This window comes from Leuciscus leuciscus, assembly GCF_965113295.1.
Source record: "Leuciscus leuciscus genome assembly, chromosome: 16".
Lineage (NCBI taxonomy): Eukaryota > Metazoa > Chordata > Actinopteri > Cypriniformes > Leuciscidae > Leuciscus > Leuciscus leuciscus.
The window spans coordinates 19,773,412-19,800,319 of record NC_138740.1 but is presented as its reverse complement, the minus strand read 5'-3'; the positions used below and the strand labels follow the sequence as shown (position 1 = coordinate 19,800,319).

Sequence of the window (26,908 nt, the reverse complement as noted above, 5' to 3'; positions counted from 1 at the left end):
AGAAGAGCACTTTCTGAATCATTTTTGTCTTGGTTTCTAAATATTTAACAACCATTCTTAAAACAAGATAATTTTACCGTATAGTATTTTAAGATTTCGTTTTCCAGAGAATATATCTTGAATTTACATCATAGTTTGACGTTTAATGTTTTTGAAAGAAGTCACCAAGGCTGCATGCATTTGTACAGTAAAAAATGTAAAGTAAAAACAGTGATATTGTGAAATATTATTACAATTTTAAAATGTATGATTTCCTGTGATGGCAAAGGTGAATTTTCAGCATCTTTACTCCAGTCTTCAGTGTTACATGATCCTTCAGAAATATATATCTGATAAGAAACATTTCTTATTATTATCAATGTTAAAAACAGCCGTTTAATATTTCTTTGGAAACCGTGGTACATTTTTCTTTTCAATATAAAGTTCAAAAGAACAACATTTATTTGTTTTCGTAATAATGTAAAAGTCTTTACACTTTAAAAAAATATTTTCATGATTTGTTATCACAACTTTTTTTTTTTTTCTCAAATCAACTTCGATAATTATTGTGGTTCAGATAACATAGAATTTTGAGTTTCTGTTGTCAAACCAATCACCTTCATTGTATTACCTCAATTTTTTTAATTTCAATGAACTAAAAATGTTAACTTTTAATCAATTTAATGCATCCTTATTGAATAAAAGTATTAAAAAAAATGTAAGTCATGTAACTGTATCAGTATTCTCTGAAACAAGTTTTTAAGCATAAAATAAAATAAAACTTAAAGTAATAAACAAATGTACTTCAACATATTTAACTCTTTTTAATTAAAGATATATTCTTTGAAAGCTAATTTCTTTTTAAAATGATTACATCTTACTATAGTTTGCTTCTCAAGCAAATTGATCTTGTTGTCTGGAAAACATGAAATAAAATTGATAAAAAATTATTTTGCAGCCCAGAATAAAGCCTGGTATGAACCAATCAGATTCTAGCAAACACCAACAGCTTAAACTGTATCTAAACCTATAAGCAGCACATCTCTAATATGGTCGCCTGATTATGACATGGCTCTCATTCATGGATTTGATTGGCCAATTATGCTTATTCATGTCATTCCAGTAAACAGATTACGCCTCATCAGTGCGCAATGAGCGATATGAGGGTAATGTTTTCACAGTGTTAATTCCTCTAACTCAATAACTGCTCTAGTCAGTGATCAATCACTGATGAATGGCCATCTTCAATTTTCAGGCCAAACAGAAATCGCGAGCGAGTGTTATCTTCTGTCTTCTGAACGCCGTCTCCCTGCACATCCCACGCTGCACCGCCAGAGGCTCGAAATTATTCGTTTTCCAGTGAAATCTCAGCATCCTCAAAACAAGTCCATTTACTTGGGAAGCATTAAAGATTTGTTTTCAGAGAATATGACTTTGTACCCTTCTGGCAAATAGTTTTTTTTCTAACTTTAAGCTTAAATCGAACACAATTCAGTGAGATCTTAAAGCAGCACTTAGCGGGCACGCATACACACAAGGTTCCTGTTAAAGTTAAAAAAGCCCTTTTGAAGTAGGATGTGAGGCATTACGCGTGACACTATACATGCAGCACACACACGAAGCCATTGGTAAGTTTATAGAGTGTAAAATGAGCCATGGTTCAGGCCGTAATCTCTTCACTGCCTGGTACGTGGTAAAACACTGCAGTTTTAACTACGGAGACCCTGGGAATAACAGAGAGATGGTGAGAGAGAGAGAGAGAGACCATAAGATGTTGTAGTCTTTAGGGGAACGCAGGAGGGAGAGAAGTTGGGGTATGTACCGGAGCGCAGACATGTGGGGGTCAAAGGTCATGGAAACAATGTTATCCTGCTGGAGACTGCCAGAGAGACCGAGCGACGTGTGTGCAAACGTGTGCCTCTCAGTCTGGAGAGGTCCTCTGGGATTTTAACTCCTCAACTTCATTCATTCCTTTCTCCAAATGAAGAACAGATTATATTACATCTGTCTATGTTCATTGTTTGCATTAAGCGTACAGACTCAGACTGGTCCTTGTGTCTTTACCTTGAAGAAATGTGGTAATGTGGTGATATTTTCAGGTTGGTTGAAATTCAGATTTGATATACCAAGTCTTCAAAAAAAACCTAGTGTTTCTTTACAAACCAAATGTTTTACAATAAAAAATGTAAAATAAATGAGATCAGCTTTCATTCATGGAAGAAAAGCGGTTAAACTTTCTCACAATTTTTTTTTTTCCCTTCTTCTAAACATAAAAAAACCCCCATTATTATTTATATTCATCAGTATTATTAATAATATGATATATTAAATATTTGAAAACTATTGCAGGATGCATTGATTATTACTTAATATTTATTATTATTAATATTATTTTTTATTTGTAAATAATAATGTATTTATTATTTTTGGAATCTTGTTTCCGCATAAAAAAAAAAAAAAAGGATAATTGCGACTTTTTATCTCACAATTCAGACTTTTTTTCTGGCAATTGCAAGTTTATATCCCGTCATATATATGATATAAACTCGCAATTACCAGAAAAAAAGCAGAATTGCGGGATATAAATAATTGTGACTTTATGTCTCGCAATTGTGAGTTTATATCACGCAATTCTGAAAAAATGTAAACTCGCAATTGAGAAAATTGACTTGTGAGATAAAAAGTCGAAATTACCTTTTTTATTTTTTTGTGGCGGAAACAAGCTTTCATAATTACTGTTCTAAAATGTGTAAAATAGTGATAATAATAATAAAATAAAGATGATTAAATATTGTTATCCAGACTAATGATTGGTACAGCCAGAAATTGCTATTCTCCCTGACGCTTTATTTCTTGTAGATCGTTGCATCATTCTTTTTTTACTTAATATTCTGTCTCTTTCCTCTAGTTTTTTCCCCTACTTAACCTCCGCCTCAACTCCGAGTGTCCCCTCCTCAGTTTTGGATATGCATTTTTCATTCCCTCTCTCCCTGGCAGTGGGAGCCGAAAGATTCCAGTTTAGTGAAAATCTACAAAGGCGGTGAGAGAGAAATAGAAAGAGTTTTTTTTGCCAGAACTGCGCTGTAGAAGTAAACCTGAAGAAGATAAACATCATGAACATCATCCAAACAAGCCTAGACGTCAGTGACAATGATACCAGTTCCAAGAATCCAGTTCCAGGTGGCCAAACCGTATATATATAGCTGAAGCTGAACCATTACCACACTGGGAAGTTTCAACATGGCAAAGAGCCACATAGTGCACAATTGACCAGTTATTGCATCATTTATATATTCAAAAGACAGCCATGCATTTACATTATCAGTATTATTATTTTTATTTTATTTATTTTTTTAGCTAAATTCAACAAGATGAATTTACTTGATAAGCAAAATAAAACGAAATATATCTTGAATATGGTTTATTTATGGTTCCATTCTTGTTTTAACCACAACATTTAAGGGGTTGAGGTTTGTGTGTAGAACAAGAAAACAAATCCTAATGGTTTGAGAAAAATAAACATAATTCAAGATAAATTATTTGAATACACACATATACAAATGTTAAGTAGCACAACTGTTTTAAACATTGATAATAATAAGCAGCAAATCAGCATATTTTCTTATCAGATATATATTTCTGAAGGATCATGTGACACTGAAGACTGGAGTGATGATGCTGAAAATTCACAGGAATAAAATAAATTACATTTTAAAATACATTAAAATAGAAAACATTCATTTTAAATTCCAGTAATATTTCACAACATTACTGTTTTTACTGTATTTTCTGATGAAATAAATGCAGTCTTGGTGAGCATAAGAGACTTCTTTCAAATACATAAATTGTAATGTTCCAAACTTATTTTTGACTGGTACTGTAGAAATGGATTTAAAACTATTTTGCTTCTCAAGGACATTGATCTTGTTTTAAGGATGTTCAAACATTTTCAACAAGGTTTCACAAATTGAAAATGTTTAGTCAAAAACGTAAAAAAAACCCACATAGTTAATGGGGTAAGAGCTGAATTAGAGCAATGAACGCAATTTTTAAGAGACAGATCAGGAAGAAAGAGTTATTTAATGGTGTGTTCACACTTGTAGTTCGGGTTCTCTTGGTTCTTTTGGTATGGACCAGAAAATAAATACATTTAGCCCTGGTTCGCTTAGCATTCACACTGTCATATTTAAGACCAAAGAGCCAAAAAATCTGCTTTTATGATGTATATTTTGCGACTGATCTTATCGAACATCCAGAACAATGCGGTGTGCAGAGCTAAACACTCATAAAAAGCTTATCAATTGTGAAAAAGAAAAAATCCTCCATTGCACACAAATGAAAATCTGCTGCAAGAGACGCTAGTTCTGACGCCTGTCCCGAACCGCAATGGGCAACATAGTTCCAATTGCGAGAGAAAAAACAGGTTTGCTTCAGGTATGTCCTTTTTAGGGTCGCATCTCATGCCATCACATCCTGTTTTTGGTTTGTTTAGATGTCTTTAGTCCATGTCACGTTCATATTTCAGTCATATCGCACCAGAGTTGATTTGGAAGTGGACTTGAGACCCATCTTTTCAGTGGTCTCTGTCCGCTTGTTTGGTGCACACCAGGGTTCAGCGTTCACACTTATTCAAATAAACTCCATTAACAGAGCAATCACACCAGAGTTTGTTTTAATCCAACCAAACCTGACAAGTGTGAACACACCCTAAATGAACAACCCATCTTCACATTTACAGTGGAATACACTGTAATAGAGAGCACTGTAGACTAAAAAAAACCTAAACCCTAAAAATAGCTCCCTCGGTCTGCTAGTTATAACATCTAATCCTGTTTTAAACACACATCAGTCTCTAACCAGCACCACTGGCAAATTACACATAAATATCAATCATATCATCAAAAGCTAAAATACAACTGTACATAGAATATTTATTTACTGAATCTTTATGTTTTGTCATTTTGCTAATCAGTTTTCTTTATCTAACTATTCAGTCAAATATTGAATGCTTTACTGTAAGGCTGTAGCTGAAGTTTCACTGGGTAAAGCTGCCTTAATTCATGAGAATGTCTTTGCACTAAAGCGCTGAGAGAGAGAAAAAACAAGAAGAGGAAAGGGTGTCTTTCTTCTGCGTCCTGTTGCCTTCGATCAGGTCACTGTAACTCTGTAAAATGAGAGGACCAGCACTGCCTAAAAGAGTCCGTTCTGACCCAGAAGGCTTTGCATCATTTCTATCCTGCCGGCGAATTTGTCAGAATTAATCAAATAATGTAGATTTTTTCCCGCACACACGTCATACCTAAACGAGATTCTCATGGAAATAAAGCCTGATCTCTTGATCTTCACTGTGTTACATAATAAAGGATGCAGCATCTGGTCTGAAGAAAAGTAAAAAAACAAAAAAAAAACACTTTCGATGCAGCTGTTTTCATGCACTAATATTTGGAAAGTTTAATGGCGCTTTCCACGAACAGAGTACACAAAAGTGCCTGAAGCTCTTAAAAAATGAAGTTTGCGTTTTTTTTCAACAAATGGTCAGTGAAAGGAGGCACTTAACTTGCTGATCGTCAACCTCAGGAGGTCAAACTAAAGTTTTATAAGTGGTTTTATTTTCTGTTCATTTTATCGATTAACAAAATTTGGGACATGAAAAATACAGTTTAAAACCCTGATTGTGTATTTTTCTAGCAAAAAAAATAAATTAAATAAAATTAAATACAAGTACAGGTGAAACTCGAAAAATTTGAATATCGTGCAAAAGTTCATGCATTTCAGTAATTCAAATTAAAAGGTGAAACTAATATATTTAGTATATACACTCACCTAAAGTATTATTGGGAACACCATACTAATACTGTGTTTGACCCCCTTTCGCCTTCAGAACTGCCTTAATTCTACGTGGCATTGATTCAACAAGGTGCTGAAAGCATTCTTTAGAAATGTTGGCCCATATTGATAGGATAGCATCTTGCAGTTGATGGAGATTTGTGGGATGCACATCCAGCGCACAGAAGCTCCCGTTCCACCACATCCCAAAGATGCTCTATTGGGTTGAGATCTGGTGACTGTGGGGGCCATTTTAGTACAGTGAACTCATTGTCATGTTCAAGAAACCAATTTGAAATGATTCGAGCTTCGTGACATGGTGCATTATCCTGCTGGAAGTAGCCATCAGAGGATGGGTACATGGGGGTCATAAAGGGATGGACATGGTCAGAAACAATGCTCAGGTAGGCCGTGGCATTTAAACGATGCCCAATTGGCACAAAGGGCCTAAAGGTTGCCAAGAAAACATCCCCCACACCATTACACCACCACCACCACCACCAGCCTGCACAGTGGTCACAAGGCATGATGGATCCATGTTCTCATTCTGTTTACGCCAAATTCTGACTCTACCATCTGAATGTCTCAACAGAAATCGAGACTCATCAGACCAGGCAACATTTTTCCAGTCTTCAACTGTCCAATTTTGGTGAGCTCGTGCAAATTGTAGCCTCTTTTCCCTATTTGTAGTGGAGATGAGTGGTACCCGGTGGGGTCTTCTGCTGTTGTAGCCCATCTGCCTCAAGGTTGTGCGTGTTGTGGCTTCACAAATGCTTTGCTGCATACCTCGGTTGTAACGAGTGGTCAAAGTTGCTCTTCTATCAGCTTGAATCAGTCGGCCCATTCTCCTCTGACCTCTAGCATCAACAAGGCATTTTCGCCCACAGGACTGCCGCATACTGGATGTTTTTCCTTTTTCTCACCATTCTTTGTAAACCCTAGAAATAGTTGTGCGTGAAAATCCCAGTAACTGAGCAGATTGTGAAATACTCAGACCGGCCCGTCTGGCACCAACAACCATGCCACGCTCAAAATTGCTTAAATCACCTTTCTTTCCCATTCTGACATTCAGTTTGGAGTTCAGGAGATTGTCTTGACCAGGACCACACCCCTAAATGCATTGAAGCAACTGCCATGTGATTGGTTGATTAGATAATTGCATTAATGAGAAATTGAACAGGTGTTCCTAATAATCATTTAGGTGAGTGTATAACTATATTCATATGCATGATTATACTTTTCAGAGGGCCGACATTTCTGTATAAAATCCTTTTTTTTTGTTTTATTTTTTATTTCATGTAATATTCAAATTTGTATGAGATTTTGATTTTAGGGTTTTCATAAGCTGTAAGCCATAATCATCAAAATTATAACTTTTGTACGATATTAAAATTTTTCGAGTTTCACCTGTATATCCTAAATTAAGTTGTTATGCAGAACAGGCTAGCCAGTTTGGACCAAAAGCACTTCCATAATTAGCAATAAACTTATATTTTCAAGTAATTAAAGAAAAGATATTTGGTCTTTTTTCTTACAGTAACTTGTAGAATTGAAGGTTGACCTTACAGATGCAGTCAACCACATTTTTTGTTGTTGTTACAATTCAGAACAGAATCAGATTATTTACTTGTTTTATCATTGTGCTGTACAAATAATGTCCAAATAATGTTCTTCTTGAGTTTAAGGAATGTTACAAAAGATTTTTTTTTAAATGTTATGTTTTTTCCCCACTGTTCTAGGATTTTAATTGCTGGATACAGTCAGGAAGATCAAGACATCAGAAGTGGGACAGGCCAAAATAACCATTTTAAGAAGAGACTTTCACAAAACAGCAGAATACGGTTGTCAGCCCTGTATTTGGTGTGCGATTTGTGTTTACGTTCACACACAGTTCAGTCATTTACAGGAGTGACAACCACATTCTACCGAACTCACAGCCATACATTTTCAGGTCTCAGGACCGATGTGTACTGTGTTCATGAGAAGTGAATAATATAGTTAGAGATGGCCACTAAAAACAAAACTCAATAACCTACATTCTTCAGATCAGAACTTGTCCCTGATGCAAAGCCGACTACTACAGGGCCCCCCTCAGTGGCGGGCCATGAATCTCCTCTGGCATTTCTCTCTCCTCCTCAGTTTTGTCATCTGTCCCAGTCTTATGTAAACATGACAGGGGTGTCGATGTGGAGCTGCCGTAACTTGGCAGGGCTGTGAAATACTCCCCCCGCCCCATCATTCCAGCAAGAAAATAATTTTAGCCTGGGTCATTTATTACTTCTTCCTTCACCCCCTATGTGTGTGTGGAACTTTGTATTTCAATGAAAAGGAGGCAGCCATAAATATGAGGTAGCTTGTATGGCTAGACTTGTTCAGCCGGTGAGTAATTCCTATGGAAGCCTGGCCTATATTGAATGAGATAGCTTTGGGGCAACAATTCCCAGCGGGCCTCGACTGCATTATCCGACTTTTCTGGACCTGTGCCTCACCCATGAGTGAATTAGCTGCAGCAATTGAGTTATTGCTCCTTCCAATTTGTACACAACTTATTGAATGGCTGTTGCAGACATGTCCTGGCAGTTTGCTTGCCAAGCAGTATTCCAGGGGCGCACGCGCGCAAGCACGCATGGCGTGCATCTGGGCTGAAAATACCAGCAGGTGCTCTCATAACATGGCGCAACATGCGGTCTGAAATTGATTTAAAAAGAAGAAGATGTAGAAGTAGAAGAGAAACAGCACCTTACATTCGCTGCTATAAGAGCTGGTCACATAAACACAAACTCGTTTCCATGTGCTCCTGCATCCTTGTTTGTTATCTTGCCCTTCGCAGCTACTTAATCGCCCTGGTCTTGTTTTGATAATGCGGGCGAAAATATTTTTTCGGCCCATAACAAGACGTCCCGAGCACCCCCGATTTAAAAGCATCTGTGTAAATCGCTGTCCTTTTCCCCTGTGATTGAAATGTAAGCAAACGGACTTATTTACCTTGTGGGAGGCCTCTGGCTCTTGTAAATATTTGTTCTAGCTCTAAACCAGCATGACATGGCATTTTACAATGGTTTGATGCACACCGCTCCAGCACGCTAAACGTGGGCCACCGGAGGGGGACGAGAGGTCTGTTTTTTTAAATTCCCCAAGCACATCACAGTCATATCGCGCTCATCAACATCTGCACCAGTGAGTCAACACGCTGTACCCCTGACACAAGAGGGACACGACCGAAGACAGATGCGATAGATGGAGAGAATGAGTTTGAGAAGAAAAGGATGGGCGACTTGATGGATACCATTTGGCCATTGCTGGAATAAGGCAAGGGATTCTTACTTCACTTAGCGTGCCGTTCTTAATCTCTCACTTATGCGGAAACATTATGATGAACCTAAAGTGCCCACAGTTTAAGAAGAACCCATATACATTCAGAGCAAATATAATACATGTGGAAGCCCTTTGATTTGATTTACCAGGAGTATGAAATAGACTGACATTAGAGTAAAGGAAATTGAGAGAAACTCACTTGCAGGAAAACTGATTTATACCATGTATGTAGTAACAGTCACCGCCATTCACGCAGTATGCCTTCTCGGTGTCGTTGCATTTTCTGGCGTGGCCCGAGCCGGGAGATAACGTTGTGGTTACTGCAGGAAACAAAGACACAAACATCTTAAGACATCAACAAGGCATGCCAACCAAAACACAACAGACAGAGCTTTCATTGAGTGCCTAGTAAACAATAAAGAGAACAACCATGTGGTTGTGCAAGAACCAAAATACACGCATGCCATCTTTTCAGATAGCATTCATTACAAGTTACTGATCATTTATCACACTTCACTTCATGTCCCATTCCCTACAATAACAGTCATTCACTAGAACAATGACTCTTTGGTTCCTTCGCAAATCTCTCTGTACATCTTTGCTGCTCTGCTAAAGTTCGAGATGTTCGATATAGGCAAAGAAAAGCATTTCAGTAAGCGCTGGAACCCCCCCCAGCCCACGCCACCTGCTCCGGCTGATTCACAGGTCTGGAATGGATCCGTAATCCCGCAGTATTATCGGAGCAACGTTCAACGTGTTTTGGGAATATTGCACCTCATGGGTAAAAAAAAATGAGAGGCCTGCAGAAAATTATACGTGGCGAAATCAAATTATGGCCAGTTTGACAGCAGTTTGTTTACCTTTTGTACCAGTTCAATGGGTGAACATTGGGATGCAAGAACATGTTTATTGAAAATGTAATCAAAAGCAGAAAACGTGAAGAGTGACTGGGCAAACTGCTTCCCGCAGCCACATTAAGCACATACCTTCGCGGTTTCTCACCGCTGTTAAACTGAACATGTCTACAAACACTCATGTCATCACCACCCAATTGATGCCTTTTCAAACACGCAATGGCTTTTTGTTTAGCACAGCACAGTGGAGCATCTTTGTCAAGCTGAAACGGCGTTCAAAGCAAATGTTTTGAAGGAACATGCTTATTTAATCTTGCTAATCACAACGAAAAAGACGAATGTCTCTCTTCCAGCAGTTTTTACGGCATCACTCCACCACATCAAGCCCACTTTTATTTATGTAATTAAAGAAATATTGTGATTTCCAAACTAATGTTGTTAGTTTTGCTGGTTAGCGTGGCTCAGTTAGCCCCTGCTGGTAGATAACGTTACTACACCATTTTGGGAGCTGAAAAGCATCTCTCTGCATTGACGCCCAGATTTTGCAAGCAACGTAATAATATAAAGGGTCAAAAAGGGAAATTTATAAATGCATTTTAATTTTCATTAAAGAAGAGGTGTATTCAAAGCATTGTATGTAGTTTTGCAGTTTTTTGCAAGCAACATTTTCATATAAAGGGTCAAAAAAGGTGAATTTACACTGCATGTGTGGCATTCTAATCACCACTGAATATTTCCATTACAATTTATATTTTATTTCTAAATGCGTTTCCTATTCATTTATACACTGAGGGACAAGTTGAAATTATGGTCTGAGGTAACTGTCAACACGTGGTAGCTTCATCAATCTAGCAACCAGGCATATTCGTTGAACTCAAGTCTTGTTTCATGCTCGAGACACGTTTATTTCTCTAACAGATTACACAAACATGGACTCATGAACATGTCAGGCAGTATATGGTGAATCAATTGGCTAAGCATGAGGGTGGGACCTAACATTGTTGGAATGAGTCATGGCTTTACATGTTCTCCTGCATGATTTGAGATGTGCCATTTTGTGCTTCAGTGGAACTAAGAACATCTGATCGTGAATTCACATGATCGCAAATTCATTTTTTATTATTTGATTAGTGACCTAGAAGCAGTGAAGAACCTTATACATTTCTTATTCATTTTTTATCATAATGTTTGTTTGTTTAAAATTGTTCAAAATTCCTTTTTTTTAGGTTTAAATTAAGATTGTGAATGCCAGACTTACAATTCAGTGTCAGACACGAATAGATAATGCTTGTTGTATGATTTTCAGTAATACATAAGGAAACATTCACAATGATACAGTACAAGAATATTGATATTTTTTGTAAGATCTGAAAACCCTGAACTAAGGACTGATAATTATATACACTACATTTAAAGTGCCCCTATTATAGTTTGTCGAATATTCCCTTTCATGCAGTGTGTAATACAGCTGTTTGTGAATGTAAACGTTCTGCAAAGTTGTAAAGTGCACAATAAATACAGTTATCAATGTTGACAGTTGTGCTGTTTTTGTGGAATTCCTTTTAACTGAAATATTTTTTCTAACAATATAAAAGTCTTCACTGTAATTTTGGATCTTGCAGAATAAAAGGATTAATTTCTTTACAAAAAAAGTAAACTTTTGAACGGTAATGTAAGATTTCTTAAAGAATAAAAACGTTATGGATAAAACAAAAGGGTTTCCTCCTCGAATTCAGACATGATTGAAGACTGTCTTGTTCCGAATGAAAAGAAAAGTGTGATAATAAGTCAAAGTCAAAAATTTGAAGGCAATTGTCTTCAGTGTAGCCTAAGGCCTGAGACGAAATAGGTCAGGAATTCAGCACAGAACAAAATGAGCCATCTTGTTCTCCTCTTTCTCTCTGCGAATGAAATAATCCACCGGATTTCCAACCATGAGCAGCTCATCGTAGGACTACGGCAACCCCACACACACACACGTGTAACACCCGGCTGTAGCCAGGCCAAGAAAAGTGAAACGTTAGCAGATGTGGAAATGCACTTTATGCGTATCGGGGCCCATCCTGATATCAAACATGATCTAGAGGTACTAATGTTACCACATCAAATCACATGCGTGAAATCAGAGCACCCTTGTGGATTGGATATGAGGGGCAGAGAGTTTCTGAACTTTCTTGTAGATTTTCATGTTCACGAAACTGCATGTCTAGTCAGGTTGTGTATTTGTGTATAAGCAATAATCACATTGTGTGGCTCTGGAATCCTAGACAGCTTACAGAACATCTTGTGCCAGTTTGTTGAAACAAATACAACAGACGGTGTGGAAAATCAGGGTGTTTTCACACTTGGTCCTTTTCAGGGGTCTAAACGCAGTTTGTGTGAATTTTGGCCCATATGTGAACACTCCAAGCGGTCTCTGACCCCTTAAAAGCTAAGCGAACCGAGACCATCTAGGGAGGTGTCTGAATATGGAACGCTTTCAGCTAATGGTACGGTTTGCTAAAAATGTTCATTATGAACACAAATCAGTCTGGGCTCACTTGATTTTTCTATTCACAAAAGTTTGGTCATCAGATGCCTCCGTACCAATCGGCTGTTCATCATGGCTGCTGCTTCTGGCAGATCTCTACAAATTATTAGTTCACAAAGTACACTTGTTTATTGGAATTTCAACCGCTGTTTAAACCAAACTGTTTAAGAGAGACGTGGCTGCATGCCTTGCCAGTTTAAAATTCTGATATACAGTTTTACGAGCGCACACACCTTAAGCACATGCACAAAAAGCCAGCTGTTACAGAGTGTGTACAAAACTAAATTCTCTTTAGCGTCTTATTGCGTTTAAAGTGTAAAAAAACACATAAGGCTCACATAAACAGTTGCTTTTGTCTTAAGTTAATGTAAACATCTGGGATAGAAATCGTGCATGTGTGTATCAGTATATTGGATCCGTGCATTACTGTAGTTCTTAAAGTGACAGCAGCCAAATATAAGAATCAGTAGAATCATCATATGTTTTATTCATACAGTGAAGATTATGCAGTTTTATTTTTTCATTTGATTGTTCCATTTCTTACTTGAATACTACTTTTAGGTATACTGTACCTGAAAAATGTAAAGCAGTTTATTTCACTTGCATATTTCTTTTATTGTATATTGCGTCCTGGATGCAAGGAAAACAATTACAAATAAATGTGATTTACAAAAGTGGATCGGATGTGTGATATAGTGCAAGAATATGGATGCAGTATTGCAACAAAATGCATATTTTTGTGCAAAAGAAAAACAACTTAGACTTAAGCTCTTTCAACAGCATTTGTAGCAATGTCGTTTTACAGAATAATAATAATAAAAATAATTTTTGGTTAGTGAGGCACATACAATGTAAGTGAATGAGATCACATTTTGAAGGCCATAGGGTCAGCCATCACATACTGACCTGGATTAGATCCAAAAAGCAACAGTATGAACACAAAGAGGTCTGAGACCACATTCCTACTTAAGTGGACCTAAAGGATCTGAGTCCTCTCTCAGGGACAGGGACAGTGTGAACGTAAAGAGAACTGGGTCTTTTTTTTTTCACTTGGTCCACTAAAGGAGTCAGAGTTTGGTTCTTTTAAAGAGGACTCAAGAAAACACCCTCAGTAACATTAAGGTTGTGATTGTCTTGCATAACTTGAGTGAATATCAGATGTTTACTGAGCAAACAAGTTTATTTACTTGGTTTCATTATAGTTATTATTTCACAGTAACCGTTCTCAAATGCTGATGTCTTTGTTTTTGTTTTTGTTAATGTAATATTAATTTATTTTTACTTGTTGCCTTCCAAAATATGCAGTTTCTGCACAACTAGCATCACTAAGAGAATTGTAACAATATTGACTGTTTTCAAACCAGTTTCCTGAACACATTTGCCATTGGTCATCCAAAGAGATAGTCCCGCCCCCAAACACATGCCATTGGTCAAGGTTTTTTTTTCTTTCTATTTGGATAGGACCACGCATCTGAACACCAAGGCTCCAAGAAAACTCATCTTGCAACATATTTAAATGTTTATATTTCGAAATTCACTCAGCTGTGTGACATTCAAGAGGGAGAGAGAAAACAACAGCAATTTACAACTATAATAACACTCCTTTCAACAACATGCATGCGGGTTGGCCAGGATCCAGCTGGTTGCTGGGAGGCACACGTTCCCTGCCACCCCTTTCCTCCCCTCCAAGCCCGCTGAGAGTTTTAGCATATCTCAGTGCCTATTTACCCCACTAGAGGACTAATGGCACAGCACACTCAACAAGACTCAGCCTCCCTGGATGGAAAGATGGAGTGAGAGCAGCCCTCAGAGCCTCATAAAGACCACATCCAGAGGCTCAAACATTCAGATCGGCCTTTAAAACATCTCCACAGTCTCCCAGAGCTTTAGTAACAGGCATGTTTGTATTCTTTACAGTCGCCTCTGTTTATCCCCTTGAGGGTGAACGGATGGACTGCGAAGCTGACTATATTAAGACGATATTCACTTTTGACTATTTAACGCAAACGCAAGTAAGTATTCTGGTGCATGCAAAAATTCTGAAATTGGACAGCTGTATGCTATGTATTTCAATTTTCTTCCCTGTTTTATGCATTACACAAATTTGGACTTTTCAGAACGGAAAGTTTCAAAGTACTCTCTGACAGTTAGATTAAAAAGAAGAATGTTACTAGGACTGTTCTTCCAAAGCTGCAGGAAGACTTGCGTGTCAGCAGCCTGTGGGGTAATTCTGCCAATGTCTGTCATGTTTATGCCTCTGGTCTAGTGATACACTTCAAAAATCTCCCTCCATCAGTAATTGAGCTCTGACAGTTACACGCCTGTACAATATTCCTTCCTGTTTCTGAGGTTACCATCAGCTGTCTGCTGGAGATCTGGAAAAACTTGCCAAATACCTGCTGAGGCTGCATGTGCTAGGGAGATGAGGTGGAGGGGGGAATGTGTGGAGCAGAGAGTGAAAGAGAACGGGTTGAGGTTTGGGGTGAAGGTGGTTTAAGAACATTATTTGGAGAAAACTATCTATTTGAATTGCCATCTCATCACATGCTGCTAGCATAAGACCACAGAACTTTTTGTGCCAATCACTTGAGCTGGAAATGTCATGTGACCACTAGGGATGGGACGATTACCGGTTTCACTATAAACCACGATAAAATGTACTGACGGTTAGTATTATCGTTTAAAATTTAATTATCATTAAAACCATGTTCGATTATCGCGATTTTAATAACTCACTGTAAATCCTGTCCAGCCAGCAACAGTGTGGCGCAGGCGCAGGCGCAGCGCGCAATGTTGGGTTTTTATTGGAGAAGGAATGGCGGAAGGCAGTGACCGTGGACCAAATCTGAGGTGTGGTCATATATTAGCTTTTACAAAAGTCCTGAGTGAAACTTAATCAAGAATGGTCACCCTGGAAACACTTCAAATCTGCCAAGTCGTCTGGTGTGACCATCACCCACTGTTTATAGCGAACGCAAGGCAAGTTAACTTTGACCTCAATACCAAAACTACGTCTGGGAAATAATTGGGCACAAAATGTTGTTCTGAGTTGAAATATTTGATCTCACTCACTTGAAATAAACGTGAAGCTTCCGCGGAGAAAAGTTCGCAGCAAGTGGCTCTGAGCCAAAGACGAACGAACAAGTTCAAACAAGACTATTAAGAGTGACATTTAAGGGATAATAATGTATATCATTGTACACTTATTACACCGATTTTTTTTTTTTTTACCACATAATTACGGGGACATATTGAATTGAGATTGTTTTAAATCTTACCTGTTTATAAATCCTTAAATCCTATCATTATAAGGAAGGAAATGCCACAGAATATAATCTTGCTTAAAGTGCATAGAGCTGCTCGTTTTAGTTGTTGTTTGTTGATTTTCAAATATAAAACTTGTTGAACTGTCTTCAGTGCGAGCATCAGTTATTTTTGAACATTTTCATCTCCTTTTAACAAAACCGTGATAATATTGATAATCACGATAATTTTGGTCACTATTATCGTGATGTGAAATTTTCATACCGTCCCATCCCTAGTGACCACTAACGCAAACAGCCATAAGCACTTTATAAATTAGATTATTTATATAGTTATAAACAATTTATTATAAAAATTATACAATATAAATTATTATAAATATTTTTATAGTATAAATTATATATAAATGAAAAGTATTTTCACATATAAATATATATATACATTTATATACATGTATTAAATGATTTTTTTTTTAATTTAGGGCCTTCCAATGTAAAATTTTTGTAATTCTGAATGGCTGTGAATGCAAAAATGTATCAAGATTTTTATACAAACAGATTAAGTTTGTTGTCTGCTAGCATGGCATGCTAACTAGCAAATCACTGACCGCTTAGTATAAACCAAATGCGCACACTTATCCAGCTATTAAACCTTTTATAAATAAATCTTTTAATTTTGAAAAATAAGTAAGAGCAGCTGAGTAGAAAATAAGTCAGTTTGCTATTCTCAGTTGCTTGCTTCTAAGCTAAACCAGACTTAGGCTAGCCATGTTCACGCCACAGTTCACGCTAAATGATCAACAAAGCATTCCAAGTTAACAAGGTCAGTTTCACTACAGTCCTTGACAATTGCTGTTAATTCAGTCTCACACTCATCCTCTTTTTACATTCAGCTGCAGTGCCAGGCCATTTTCCAAGCCTCATGTTCACTGGCTAGGCTAGGTTACGTTTCTATCCCTGACATGCTAAAGTTCTTAATGGCATGCACTAAGCAACTTTCACTACAGCTCCCATGAGAGGTCACTTTCTCCTGCGTGAAAACCCAAGGGTTGGTCAGCGAGCTTAGCCCTGAGTTTGATTAATCCTTCATGGCCAAGGAACTGAAAAGAGGGCCTGGGTGGGGGCAAAACGGGGCCATCTGGAAGGCTTCATAAACATGTCTATCTTTCTGCACTCTCCAAAGGGTTCTATGAAAGTCGTAAAAATGAAAGGAGAGGTCCCTTTGCTGAGAGTGTTTTATTTTTTCTTCTGGAGACACATTCACCAGGTCCAAACGAGTAATTTCATAAGTGTAGAGATGTTCGACAGGTGCCCCTTGTATTCATTTGCAGGCTTAACCCTCATGTTCTGTTTGCAGACTCAGAGACTCAATGGCTTAACAGCTTAAAAAATATAATTAACAGTGAAGTATCAGGTTGATGACTTTCCAAATCTTGTGATTTATGTGTATTAACATAAATTCAACCCAATAACATGCTTCAATAGTCCTTTATGATTTTTTTTTACAATACTTATTTTGGGGGTCCTGGAGGTCCCAGGTATAGGCCTACAACATTTGATTCTCTACTTTAAATGGATAAAACACATTTCTTAAGCCTAGTCCCAGACTAAAATGCATGTTTGAGCTGTTTTAACTGAAAGCTATTCGCACTGACATATCTTAAAATAGGTCACTGACATTATTTTGTCTCAAGATGCACATCAGTAATGTTTTTTTCCAGGGCATATTTATAAAATCTACTTAAATGCCCCACTTAAGTAAGGCCTATACTGGCTTAATCTAAGCCCTGCCTGTGAAACCAGACCTTTGAAGGGAAAATAAGTGGTCAATTCCAAATTACTTTTATTATTATTATTATTACACATAAATCACTGAGGTCTCTGTGACCCCAAACATAAAACAACCAAATCAATTTAACAGAACATGAGGGTTATTTCAGGACTTAAAACAAATAATATCCACTAGCTCCAATTACTTCCACATTTGCTGATACATCCTTTGGTAGTTTGAGAGCCAAAGAAAAAGTTCAAAAGCTCCAGTGGATGACAAATGATGCTTGAGAGATCATGATAGTGAATCCATGGTTAACCCCCTATGCCAGGAGATGTGTCTTGTTACAGCTGGGAGCAGAATCCCATCATTGCAAAGAGGTCAATTTAAACAGCATGCAATCTTACAACTTTTGAGTGCTTTCCATTACGCGAAACCATTATGTGCATCCCTTTTGTTTAAAGAGGTTGCCAAAGCCTTTCAGAGAGGTCTTCTCAATTTCACATTTATATGTGCACCACTGCATTTATTAAAAGCCTCTAAACAAAATCATATGGCCCAGAGCAAGTAAAGAAAAAACAGCTATCACACTATCAGTTTTCTAGCAACAGCTTTGGTGCACTGCAGGGCACGAGAGTTCAGATGTCAGTGGTGTTTTGATTGTGTCGCAGACTGGCGCTGAACTGTGGAACTGATGTCATTTTATCTGTGGACAAGTATGCATGATTGTGTGCTCAAGGGCAAGTGCAAATAAAGAGCAATAAAACAAAATAATAAACAAAGAAATAATTCCCTTTATTATATATTATAATATATTTTATATAAATGTTTTATATAGTGAGCCAATATTCTTTAACTTGTATATATTTTCTAGACAAGTTAGAGAATTTCCCATATTTTTTATAATAAAATAAAATAAAATAAAATAGTAAGTTTACTTACTATTTAACCAGCAGATTCATTACGTAAGGCACAGATACAGTTCCTATTACGGCCCACACAAGCTAACATAAAATCCCTATAGGTAACACATTATCCTATGTGCTATTTTACATAATTCTCTTTCAGAGTGTTCCATGTGTAGTAAAAATGTAGAATACAGCTGTGGTGTGAGTGCATTCTTCAGTGCTTTACGGGCCCTGTGTAATCTATTATCTCTTTAAGACTTTTAGTGTGGACTTGAGACTCTTCATGTTTGCATTAACAACGACGCACACCAGCAACAAAAGGCGAGCCTGTTAGGAAACAGAGCTTTCCCTGAAGTGTGATTGCTATAGTGATCCGGTATTTGGATATTTACTTAAGTCTTTGTAAAAAGAGACATTGGACCAGTCAGTGGAAAAAAAACCCTCCGGTCCTTAGAATAAAACTTCAATATTTACGCCTAAAGACATTCTAAACAAATGGCTCTTCCATAAAAGCTTCACAAGCATGAGAACAAGCAGGTAAGACATTTACATACAGTATTTGCATATTGCATATTTACAAGTTCAAAGGGAGTTTGTGAGACATGAGACATGTGTCAACGTCTTTCCAGGCACTGTTTAGGCAGGAGGCCAAAACTAAAATGCGCTCTGTCCAAAGAATCTCTATGACTTGTATCATAATGCTCAAAAAACCTCGTAATAGTAACGCACCCCAACTTCAGAAAAAGACTTAGAGGGTACTCTTTACCCTCAGTCCACCAAAAAGGAAACAGAAATGTGACCCTGGATCACAAAATCAGTCACAAGTCGCACGGGTATATTTGTGGCAATAGCCAACAATACATTGTATGGGTCAAAAATATAGATTTTTCTTTTATGCCAAAAATCATTAGGATTTTAAGTAAAGATCATGGTCCATGAGGATATTTTGTAAATTTCCAACCGTAAATATATAAAACATTTATTTGTATGAGTGAATGCAGCACAATCGCGAACATAAATGGACAACTTTAAAGGCCATTTTCTCAATGTTTCGATTTTTTTGCACCCTCAGATTCCAGATTTTCAAATAGTCGTATCTCGGCCAAATAACTATTATAACAAGCCATACATCAATGGGAAGTGCATGTATTCAGCTTTCATATGTAAAAATCTCAATTGACCCATGTGACTGGTTTTGTGGTCCAGGGTCACAAATAATGAACGGAAGAATAACAGAAGCCTAGAATGAACTCTGTTCTGTATTTGTTCCTTTTCATTAACAGGTCTTTATTTTTCTCCTCTATTGCATGCTTCCTGCTGCATAGCTGATGTGTCTGGTCTTGTCCTCCACAATCATTTCAGAGACGACTCTGAGAAATCAAAGAGTGCTATTGCTCGGGATTGCACAACAGGACGCGAGTGTAAACAAGCAAGATTCGGGGCACTTACCCAGAGGGGGTTGGGCGCTGCTGGGCGGCGTGAGGGCGAGGGCAAGGGTGCTCGTTGGGCTGGAGGTAGGCTCGGAGGAGGCCGTGCCCGGGGTGAGCGTGGGCAGAGACTCTGGGAACCATCGGAAGGATGAGACGGGACTGCTGTGCGTCCGTGGAGCATCATCTGTGCTGAGCCCCTCCTCCTCATCCTCTCCCCTGAGAAGATCCAGCCAGTCGGGTTCCCTGCTACGACCAGCTCCCTGAATCAATGCCCGGCGGAGCAGCAGCAAACAGGCTCCGAGTCCCAGTAGCAGAAGCAGCAAAACGGGTACAAGGAGCAGGGCTCTTCCTCCGCATGCTCCCCGGCAGCAGGACCTTGGAGGGCGGCGCGGGGCCGGCTGTGGCGGAGGGAAACGCTCACCTCCAGCCCCTGATACGAGCCCAACCCTCTGCCCCTGACAAAGAGACACCAAAAGGACGGGCAGCGGATAGACAGACACATCTGGGTCCATCGGAGGCTTGTCCAAATCCTGCTCGATCCCTCCCTGCTCGTGCTTCCTCTGCAAGCGCTCATAGGGCTAACGTGTCCGGTACGAAATCTCCATCGCACACTTCTCAAACTGCCCTGCACACACACATACCCTGAGGCCAGTTGTCAGGACTCACACAAGGCCGCCCTCACACACTACCGGGCGTGAAATTGCGGCATTTCGGTTCTTGGGGCGAGCTGGCAGACAGAAAGAGATCGCTAGATGTGGGGCTTCAGATCCGGGACGACCCCACCCAGAAACAGCAGCACCAGCCCGACTGCCCTTCTTGCACCAGCTCTGATGGTCACAGCCAGCTGCAGCAAATCCACCCCGCTGGAGCACACATTCACACACCCACATATATACCAGCATCCGGTCTGATGGGGAAAACAGAGGGGCTCTTCCCACCCAAACACACTTAATGAAGTAATGAATACTGCGGGCAAGACCACCAGCAACATGTGGCATGGGGGAGTGGGAGGGACAGCTGTGGCAGGCGGCTACAAAGGGCAGCACCTTTAAAAGAAGCAAGCAGGAATGGGAAATATATGTATTCCTTATGTGAACAGATAGAAGGCCTCAAACACAGCACACAGGCATAAAAAATCTGACCCCCGAGTCAAAGGTCACACACGGCGCCTAATGGGCAAAGCTTCGTAATCCGAAACACGCTCCATGACGAATACAAAACTCCTCTACTGTACACACATACACATGGCCATAAGCACCATTGAGGGGGACACATCTTTCCCAATAATCAATTTGTGGTTGATTATTGTGGGTTTTTCAAAGAACAATTCTTAGACTTTACAACCTTGAATATTAGGTAGCATCCTTGCAGATTAATTTCACAAAAAATGTCCAGGTCACATTTCACCCAAAGTTCAAAGGTGAAAAATATATATTTAAATTATATTAAATTGTACTTTAATAAATCACATTAAAATTAAGCCTAATTTAGGAATATTAAATAATTGGAATTCTTTTTATAATTTCAGACATGGCAACACTCATCGGCTTATTCATGATACATGATACAGTTACACTTTATTTATTACAACTTAGGTTTCCTTGTCACGGTATAATTATACAAGCAGTACTAAGTACTGAGTAATAATAATTACCAACATGTATTAACTATATGAGTTAGGGTTAGGATTAGGGTTTGGTTTAGTTGATTTTAATTAAGCATTATTTACTGTGAGACATCAAACAGGCAAGAAGGACACTGCGAAATTAGGTGTTACCAAAAATGTAATACTGTAGAAATAGCTTTATTATCATAAAAAAATAACATGATAATGCAATTAAAACTGGTAATTTTATTGTAATGTAATGTATTTATAATGGATAACTTGAGATAATAATGCTGTGACGCCTTAATTCACTTTCAATTCATTTGACATTGCCCAAGATAACTGTTTTAAGTTTTTTGTGTGCGTGTGTTTTACTTGTGTATTAAAAATGGCAGAGATTTTCAATGTGTCATTAACCAGCCGTAACATGGAAAAATATTATAACCTTACTTTTAAGGGGCAGAATTGTAAAATCAGTGAATATTTAATAATAATAATAATAATAAACTTTTTTCTCTCAAAGTTTGGATGAAATATGACTGGTACATATTCCAAGACAAGTTTCACGAGATTCGCTCTCAGTCCTCATAAAGAAAACTCAGCAGAGCTATTTGGGCTCTTGGCAGTCTTTTGTTTGTTGATGTGTTATGTAAAGCCACCCTATTTGTGCTGAATTAGGGCTGCTGTCACCAGTTGTTCGCGTCGGACTGTAAATACAGTGACTGATGGTCGACACGGCCCGTACCGCTCACCCACACCGATCAATGTCTTCAGTTCCCTTACAGATACTTGACATCCTAGCAAAGCCACTGCCAAACGTCCCAAAAAGATTTCTAGCATCCTTTAAGCCCAGTTAATCTTGTCATTTGGGCTTGAGGAGAAAGCGAAGGGCCCGTTTTTTGCAACATAACGAGAAAGAGAGGTTGGGTGGTTATATAGAACGCTGCTTGAGAGGACAAGAAAGAAATGGCAGACTTGAAAAAGACAGGGCAACATGCTTATCCCCAGTTTGACGCTGGCGCTTGGCCAATGCCTGGAGTTAAAATTCTACATTAAAGACAAGTAATGGTTTATATGAGTCAAGTTAAGCAGAAATGGATTGGCTTTCATCACAGAGGCAGGTGTTGTGTGTGTGAAGTTTTGTGAGGAGCTTCACACTGGTGTGTGAGAGCGGGAAAGCGGCTGAGAGAGAGGGAGAGAGAGGGATTGCTGCTGGTGGGCCCCAGCATGACTGATGAGTTTGGAACAATCGGCCGCCCAGCTGCGTTTTCCATCAAACACATTCCTCTCACCTCACGCTTTCCCTCTGTCCCACTCGTTCACTCTGCGGCTGTAAGCAGCGCCCCCTAGGGACGTGATTTTTATGTGATGGACAGAAAGACTTGAGCCATTTGTGGCAGGAACATCCTCATACATTATCTATACTACCATAGCCTGGATTTCACATCATCCTATTTTTCCTACAGACAAATGATCTTTGATTCTGACAAGATTGAATATGATCTGATTGCGTGCAATTTAATATTACTCTATTTTCATTTGGTTTGAATAAGAACCAAAGGGTCAAAATTGAAAATATGATCCATGTGTACAACTGCCGCAGGTATTATGCAAATAAAGTCCCAGTTGTGAAGTTTTCTATAGAAGTGTCACGCACAGGCTGAGAAACAGGCATCGTGTGCACACTGAAGCATGAAGACTGCACCAAGCCCTCCTTAAAAGGGTCCAGCAGTCGGCAAAGAGATCTAAGGGAGGAATCACCTTGACTCGTTTCTAGCCGGGAGTTCTGGAATAACAGAGAATCCAATTTCAAAATATGTGATTTTGAAATCCTAAAGCACGCACTTAGCAGATGTTTAGGGTTTCGTAGATTCAACAAGAGCCTGATGTAAATGCAATATAATGACCAAACTGATCTTAAAACTTCCCTTACACATGAAAGTGAACAAAAGTCAAATTGTCCCTTATTTACTTAAGGAATACTGTACATGACTAGACATCAGCCGATATTGCCTCAATGCAATACATTATAATTATTATTACTGCACAAGTGTCTGATAACCGATATGCAGAACTGATTTTTTTAATTTTTTGATTTCTGCTTTTTGACAAAATAATGACTACATGATCCTTTAATAATAATAATAATAATAATAATAAATGTTTTCATTGGTTTAGTCTTGGGATCATGTAAATAATATAATAATAATAACATGTGCATAATAATTAATGCATTATATATGAATAATATATAGCAATAATAACATAACCATACTATTAATATTATTATTATTATATTTATTATTGTAACACTTGTTGCAAGTTTAGAAGCAGTACCGCCAAAATTGTAAGTTCATTACTATAACTTGTTAGTACCAGTATTATTAGTGAGTTATATAAAAATGATATATAACAATATTATTATTATTATTGTAACACTTGTTGCAATGTTACACATTTAACAAGCAGTACCACCAAAATTCCTAAATAAGTTCATTACTATAACTTATTAGTACAAGTATTATTAATGAGTTATATAAAAAATAATATCTAACAACATTATTATTTATGCCATTATCCCACCTTACATTTTTTCCTCATTGGAAATCCGGTTTCATTCCTTAAATACATTAGATAATGCAAATAAAATGGGTTGTGAAAGCCATTTTAAGGTCAGATTGTTATTGTTAGGTTCAGCGTATGAACATTAGTCTACATGCTGTTCTTTAATATGGAATGAGACAACAGTGGAGGGCTTGAGCATGTTTTGGTGCAGCAGTACATTTGTAACACTAATACTGCTGTCTGCATGGGCTGATTGTTTGCCCACTAAGTATTCGTCCATAGGAGAGGAGCGTGTAACCCTCTGACCTTTTCATGTCCCGCTTGACTCGTCCGGTGACCTGTGACACCACAATGCTTTGATAAACCAGAGTCACCTTCAGAACAGATGCATACACAAACACAAACACACGGGAGCAGCAGGCAGTGAAGGGTGACGGTGCTGTGGTGTTGAACTGAGAGACAGCTATCATGGGTCTGCTGTGCAGACAGAAGCAGCAGTGTTTCGGAGGCAGCTGCCCCCCCGGGGAAGGGGGTGGGCTTTAAAATAGTCTGTTGTTTGTCTTCATTAATTATAGTCCCAAGGTCACAGGGTCTCTGGACACCCTCAGTTCACCTCCCCTGAACGGCATTAAACTTCAGCCCAGATCAGCTATAATTAATGAGTCCAATTACTCAGCTCACTTATCTTGTTAAACGTCCTGCTGGAAGAGCCAAAATATGCATGTGTGTGTTTACTAGAGTTGTTTAAAAGGGAGGTGTGTGATGAAAAACAGCCTTTATGAAAAGAGAGATTAATTTCCTGTGTCATACCACTAGTGCAGCAGTGACAAAAATCCGCCTGGGAGTCCTGCAATCTGATTGGCTGATGGAGTGAGAGGCAGCACACGATTGGCCGAGTGCCTGGACAGAGCCAGCGATCTACAACTGCATGATAAAATTGAAAAAGCTGCCTCTGCAAAGCATCTGGCTCTCCTTCTCTTAATTGCTCCGTTTTCTGCTCTCCCTCCATCTTTATGTTCCTTTGCTCTCTGTTTCCCCCTCTTTTCTTTCCCTTACAGCCCCTCCCCAACCCAATGCTTTTTCCCCCTAAATCGACCTCTCCATCTCTCGTTCCTCTTCATAGGCAGATTCACAGATAGTGCCGGTGTGCACAGCTGCCGCAGGCCACCAAACATCGTAGCTTTTCTCAACAGTAGCCGATCTACCGATGACCTCAGGAAGAAATCAATCTCGTCAGCAACTGGAATAAATGAAAAGCCTGTGTCCTCCTCAACAGAGTATCATGTAAACAGTACAAGCACTCTGCATAATCTGCACCATAAAAGATGCCAGACCCGATTTAGGCGGGCGCTCTCCATTTAGTCATTTTTACGAATATTCTGCATTGCAACATGATGAAATAAAAAAATAAAAAATACCAAAAATTACAAAATTTGCCACTGATTGCCTGTTTCTGCCACACATTAATTGTGACTTTTAGATATTGGGCGCGATCATACAACTGGTGCAATGCAGCGCCAGGCGCGACAAGTGTTTTTTGCTAGTTTCAGACCGACGCAGTTATCATTTTCACGTCCTGCGCCACATTGTTTAAATAGCAAATGCATTTGTGTCCATTTGTTTGCCCATGGGAATGCTGGTCTGAAAACGAGGTGTGTTCGGGCGCATTGTTGGCGCGGTGTTATTTTGAGGCAACTGAAATAGACTGTATATTGTACACTGTCAAATATTATTTTTTTTGTTATTTAATTGACGAACGCGTTAGTAATGCTTGTCAATAGTAGTAACTTGCAAATTCCGCCATGTAAATAGCGAGTCTGCCATGGCGCGAGCACAGCTAGCTTTTAAAGGGAATGGGAAATTACACACTTTACGCCTAAAACACACCCATTACTCATTAAAGGTGAACTAAGTAATTTTTTTACCTTAACTGAACAGCTTCGGAGTCATTGGAATGGTTATATTACTTATTTCGGGTTGAATGGTGGTAGTTTCGCACCCCCCTGGTGCCCGTGAGCGGAAAATACGCACTTGCAACTTTGAGCCGGCGGGCCGCCGGCCGCTGCGTCAGGAAGTCTCGCGTGATATCAGGTCTCGCGATGTAAACAATTGCTTTACGGCCAAAAGAAATCTGCTAAAATGCTGTCATTATTGCGCTCCCTCACGCTGTCCGAACCCGAATGAAGAAGACGCTTTAAAGAACGTCCCATCTGCTTTGATGTCGTTGATCTATAGCCTCTGGTGTCTGAGAATCAACAACGAGTTTTTACAACAGTGTTGTCAAATATCTATTCCGAAGCTGTGGGGGGAGCTCTAGAGGGAAACCTGCGAGCAAAAAGCGAGAATACAGCGAAGAAGTCCCGAAGCTACTGAGTGCTGCTTTAATAGAATAGGGACAAACCTTTTAGACCATGCGCTGGGCACAACGACCATTTTCCCTGTCGTTAAACTAGCAAAAGTGGATTCGGACACGCCCCCAGTGCGATTGCGCCGTGCGCTTTAGACCATCCGCTTAGATCGTTAAAATAGGGCCCATTAAGTCAGTGTGAATCGACTGTGAGACGATTGCGAGGATTCCTTTGTTAACATAGATAACTACATTAGTTAACATGAACTAACTATGAAAAATACTTCTAAAGCATTTATTAATCGTAGTTAATTTCAACATTTACTAATGCATAATCAAAGTCAAAAGTTATATATGTTAATAAAGTTTAATAGACCTCAGCTGACATGAACTAACACTGAACAGTTGCATTTTTATTAAAGTCCCCCTGAAGTCAATTATTTTATCCCTTAAAACTCATCTTTGATCACCATAATTACATATAAAAAAATATTAAAAAAAGCTTATATGTAGT

General features: G+C 38.7%; 2 protein-coding genes across 8 annotated transcripts in view; one reads left to right on the top strand and one right to left on the bottom strand.

Annotated features, from left to right (window-relative positions):
- The window catches only part of slc22a6l (solute carrier family 22 member 6, like), a 65,432-nt gene extending 50,769 nt beyond the window's left edge, over positions 1 to 14,663 (top strand). The window contains exon 10 of the mRNA XM_082141042.1: positions 14,618 to 14,663. Coding sequence (XP_081997168.1) covers positions 14,618 to 14,648 — 31 coding nt within the window. The 3' untranslated portion in view covers positions 14,649 to 14,663. The remainder of the gene's footprint in view (positions 1 to 14,617) is intronic.
- Positions 1 to 26,908, bottom strand: part of nrg2a (neuregulin 2a) — a 90,330-nt gene that overhangs the window by 17,499 nt on the left and 45,923 nt on the right. For all 7 annotated transcript variants that reach the window (XM_082141028.1, XM_082141032.1, XM_082141030.1 and 4 more), the window contains exon 4: positions 9,320 to 9,440. In XM_082141028.1, the coding sequence (XP_081997154.1) occupies positions 9,320 to 9,440 (121 nt within the window). The remainder of the gene's footprint in view (positions 1 to 9,319; positions 9,441 to 26,908) is intronic.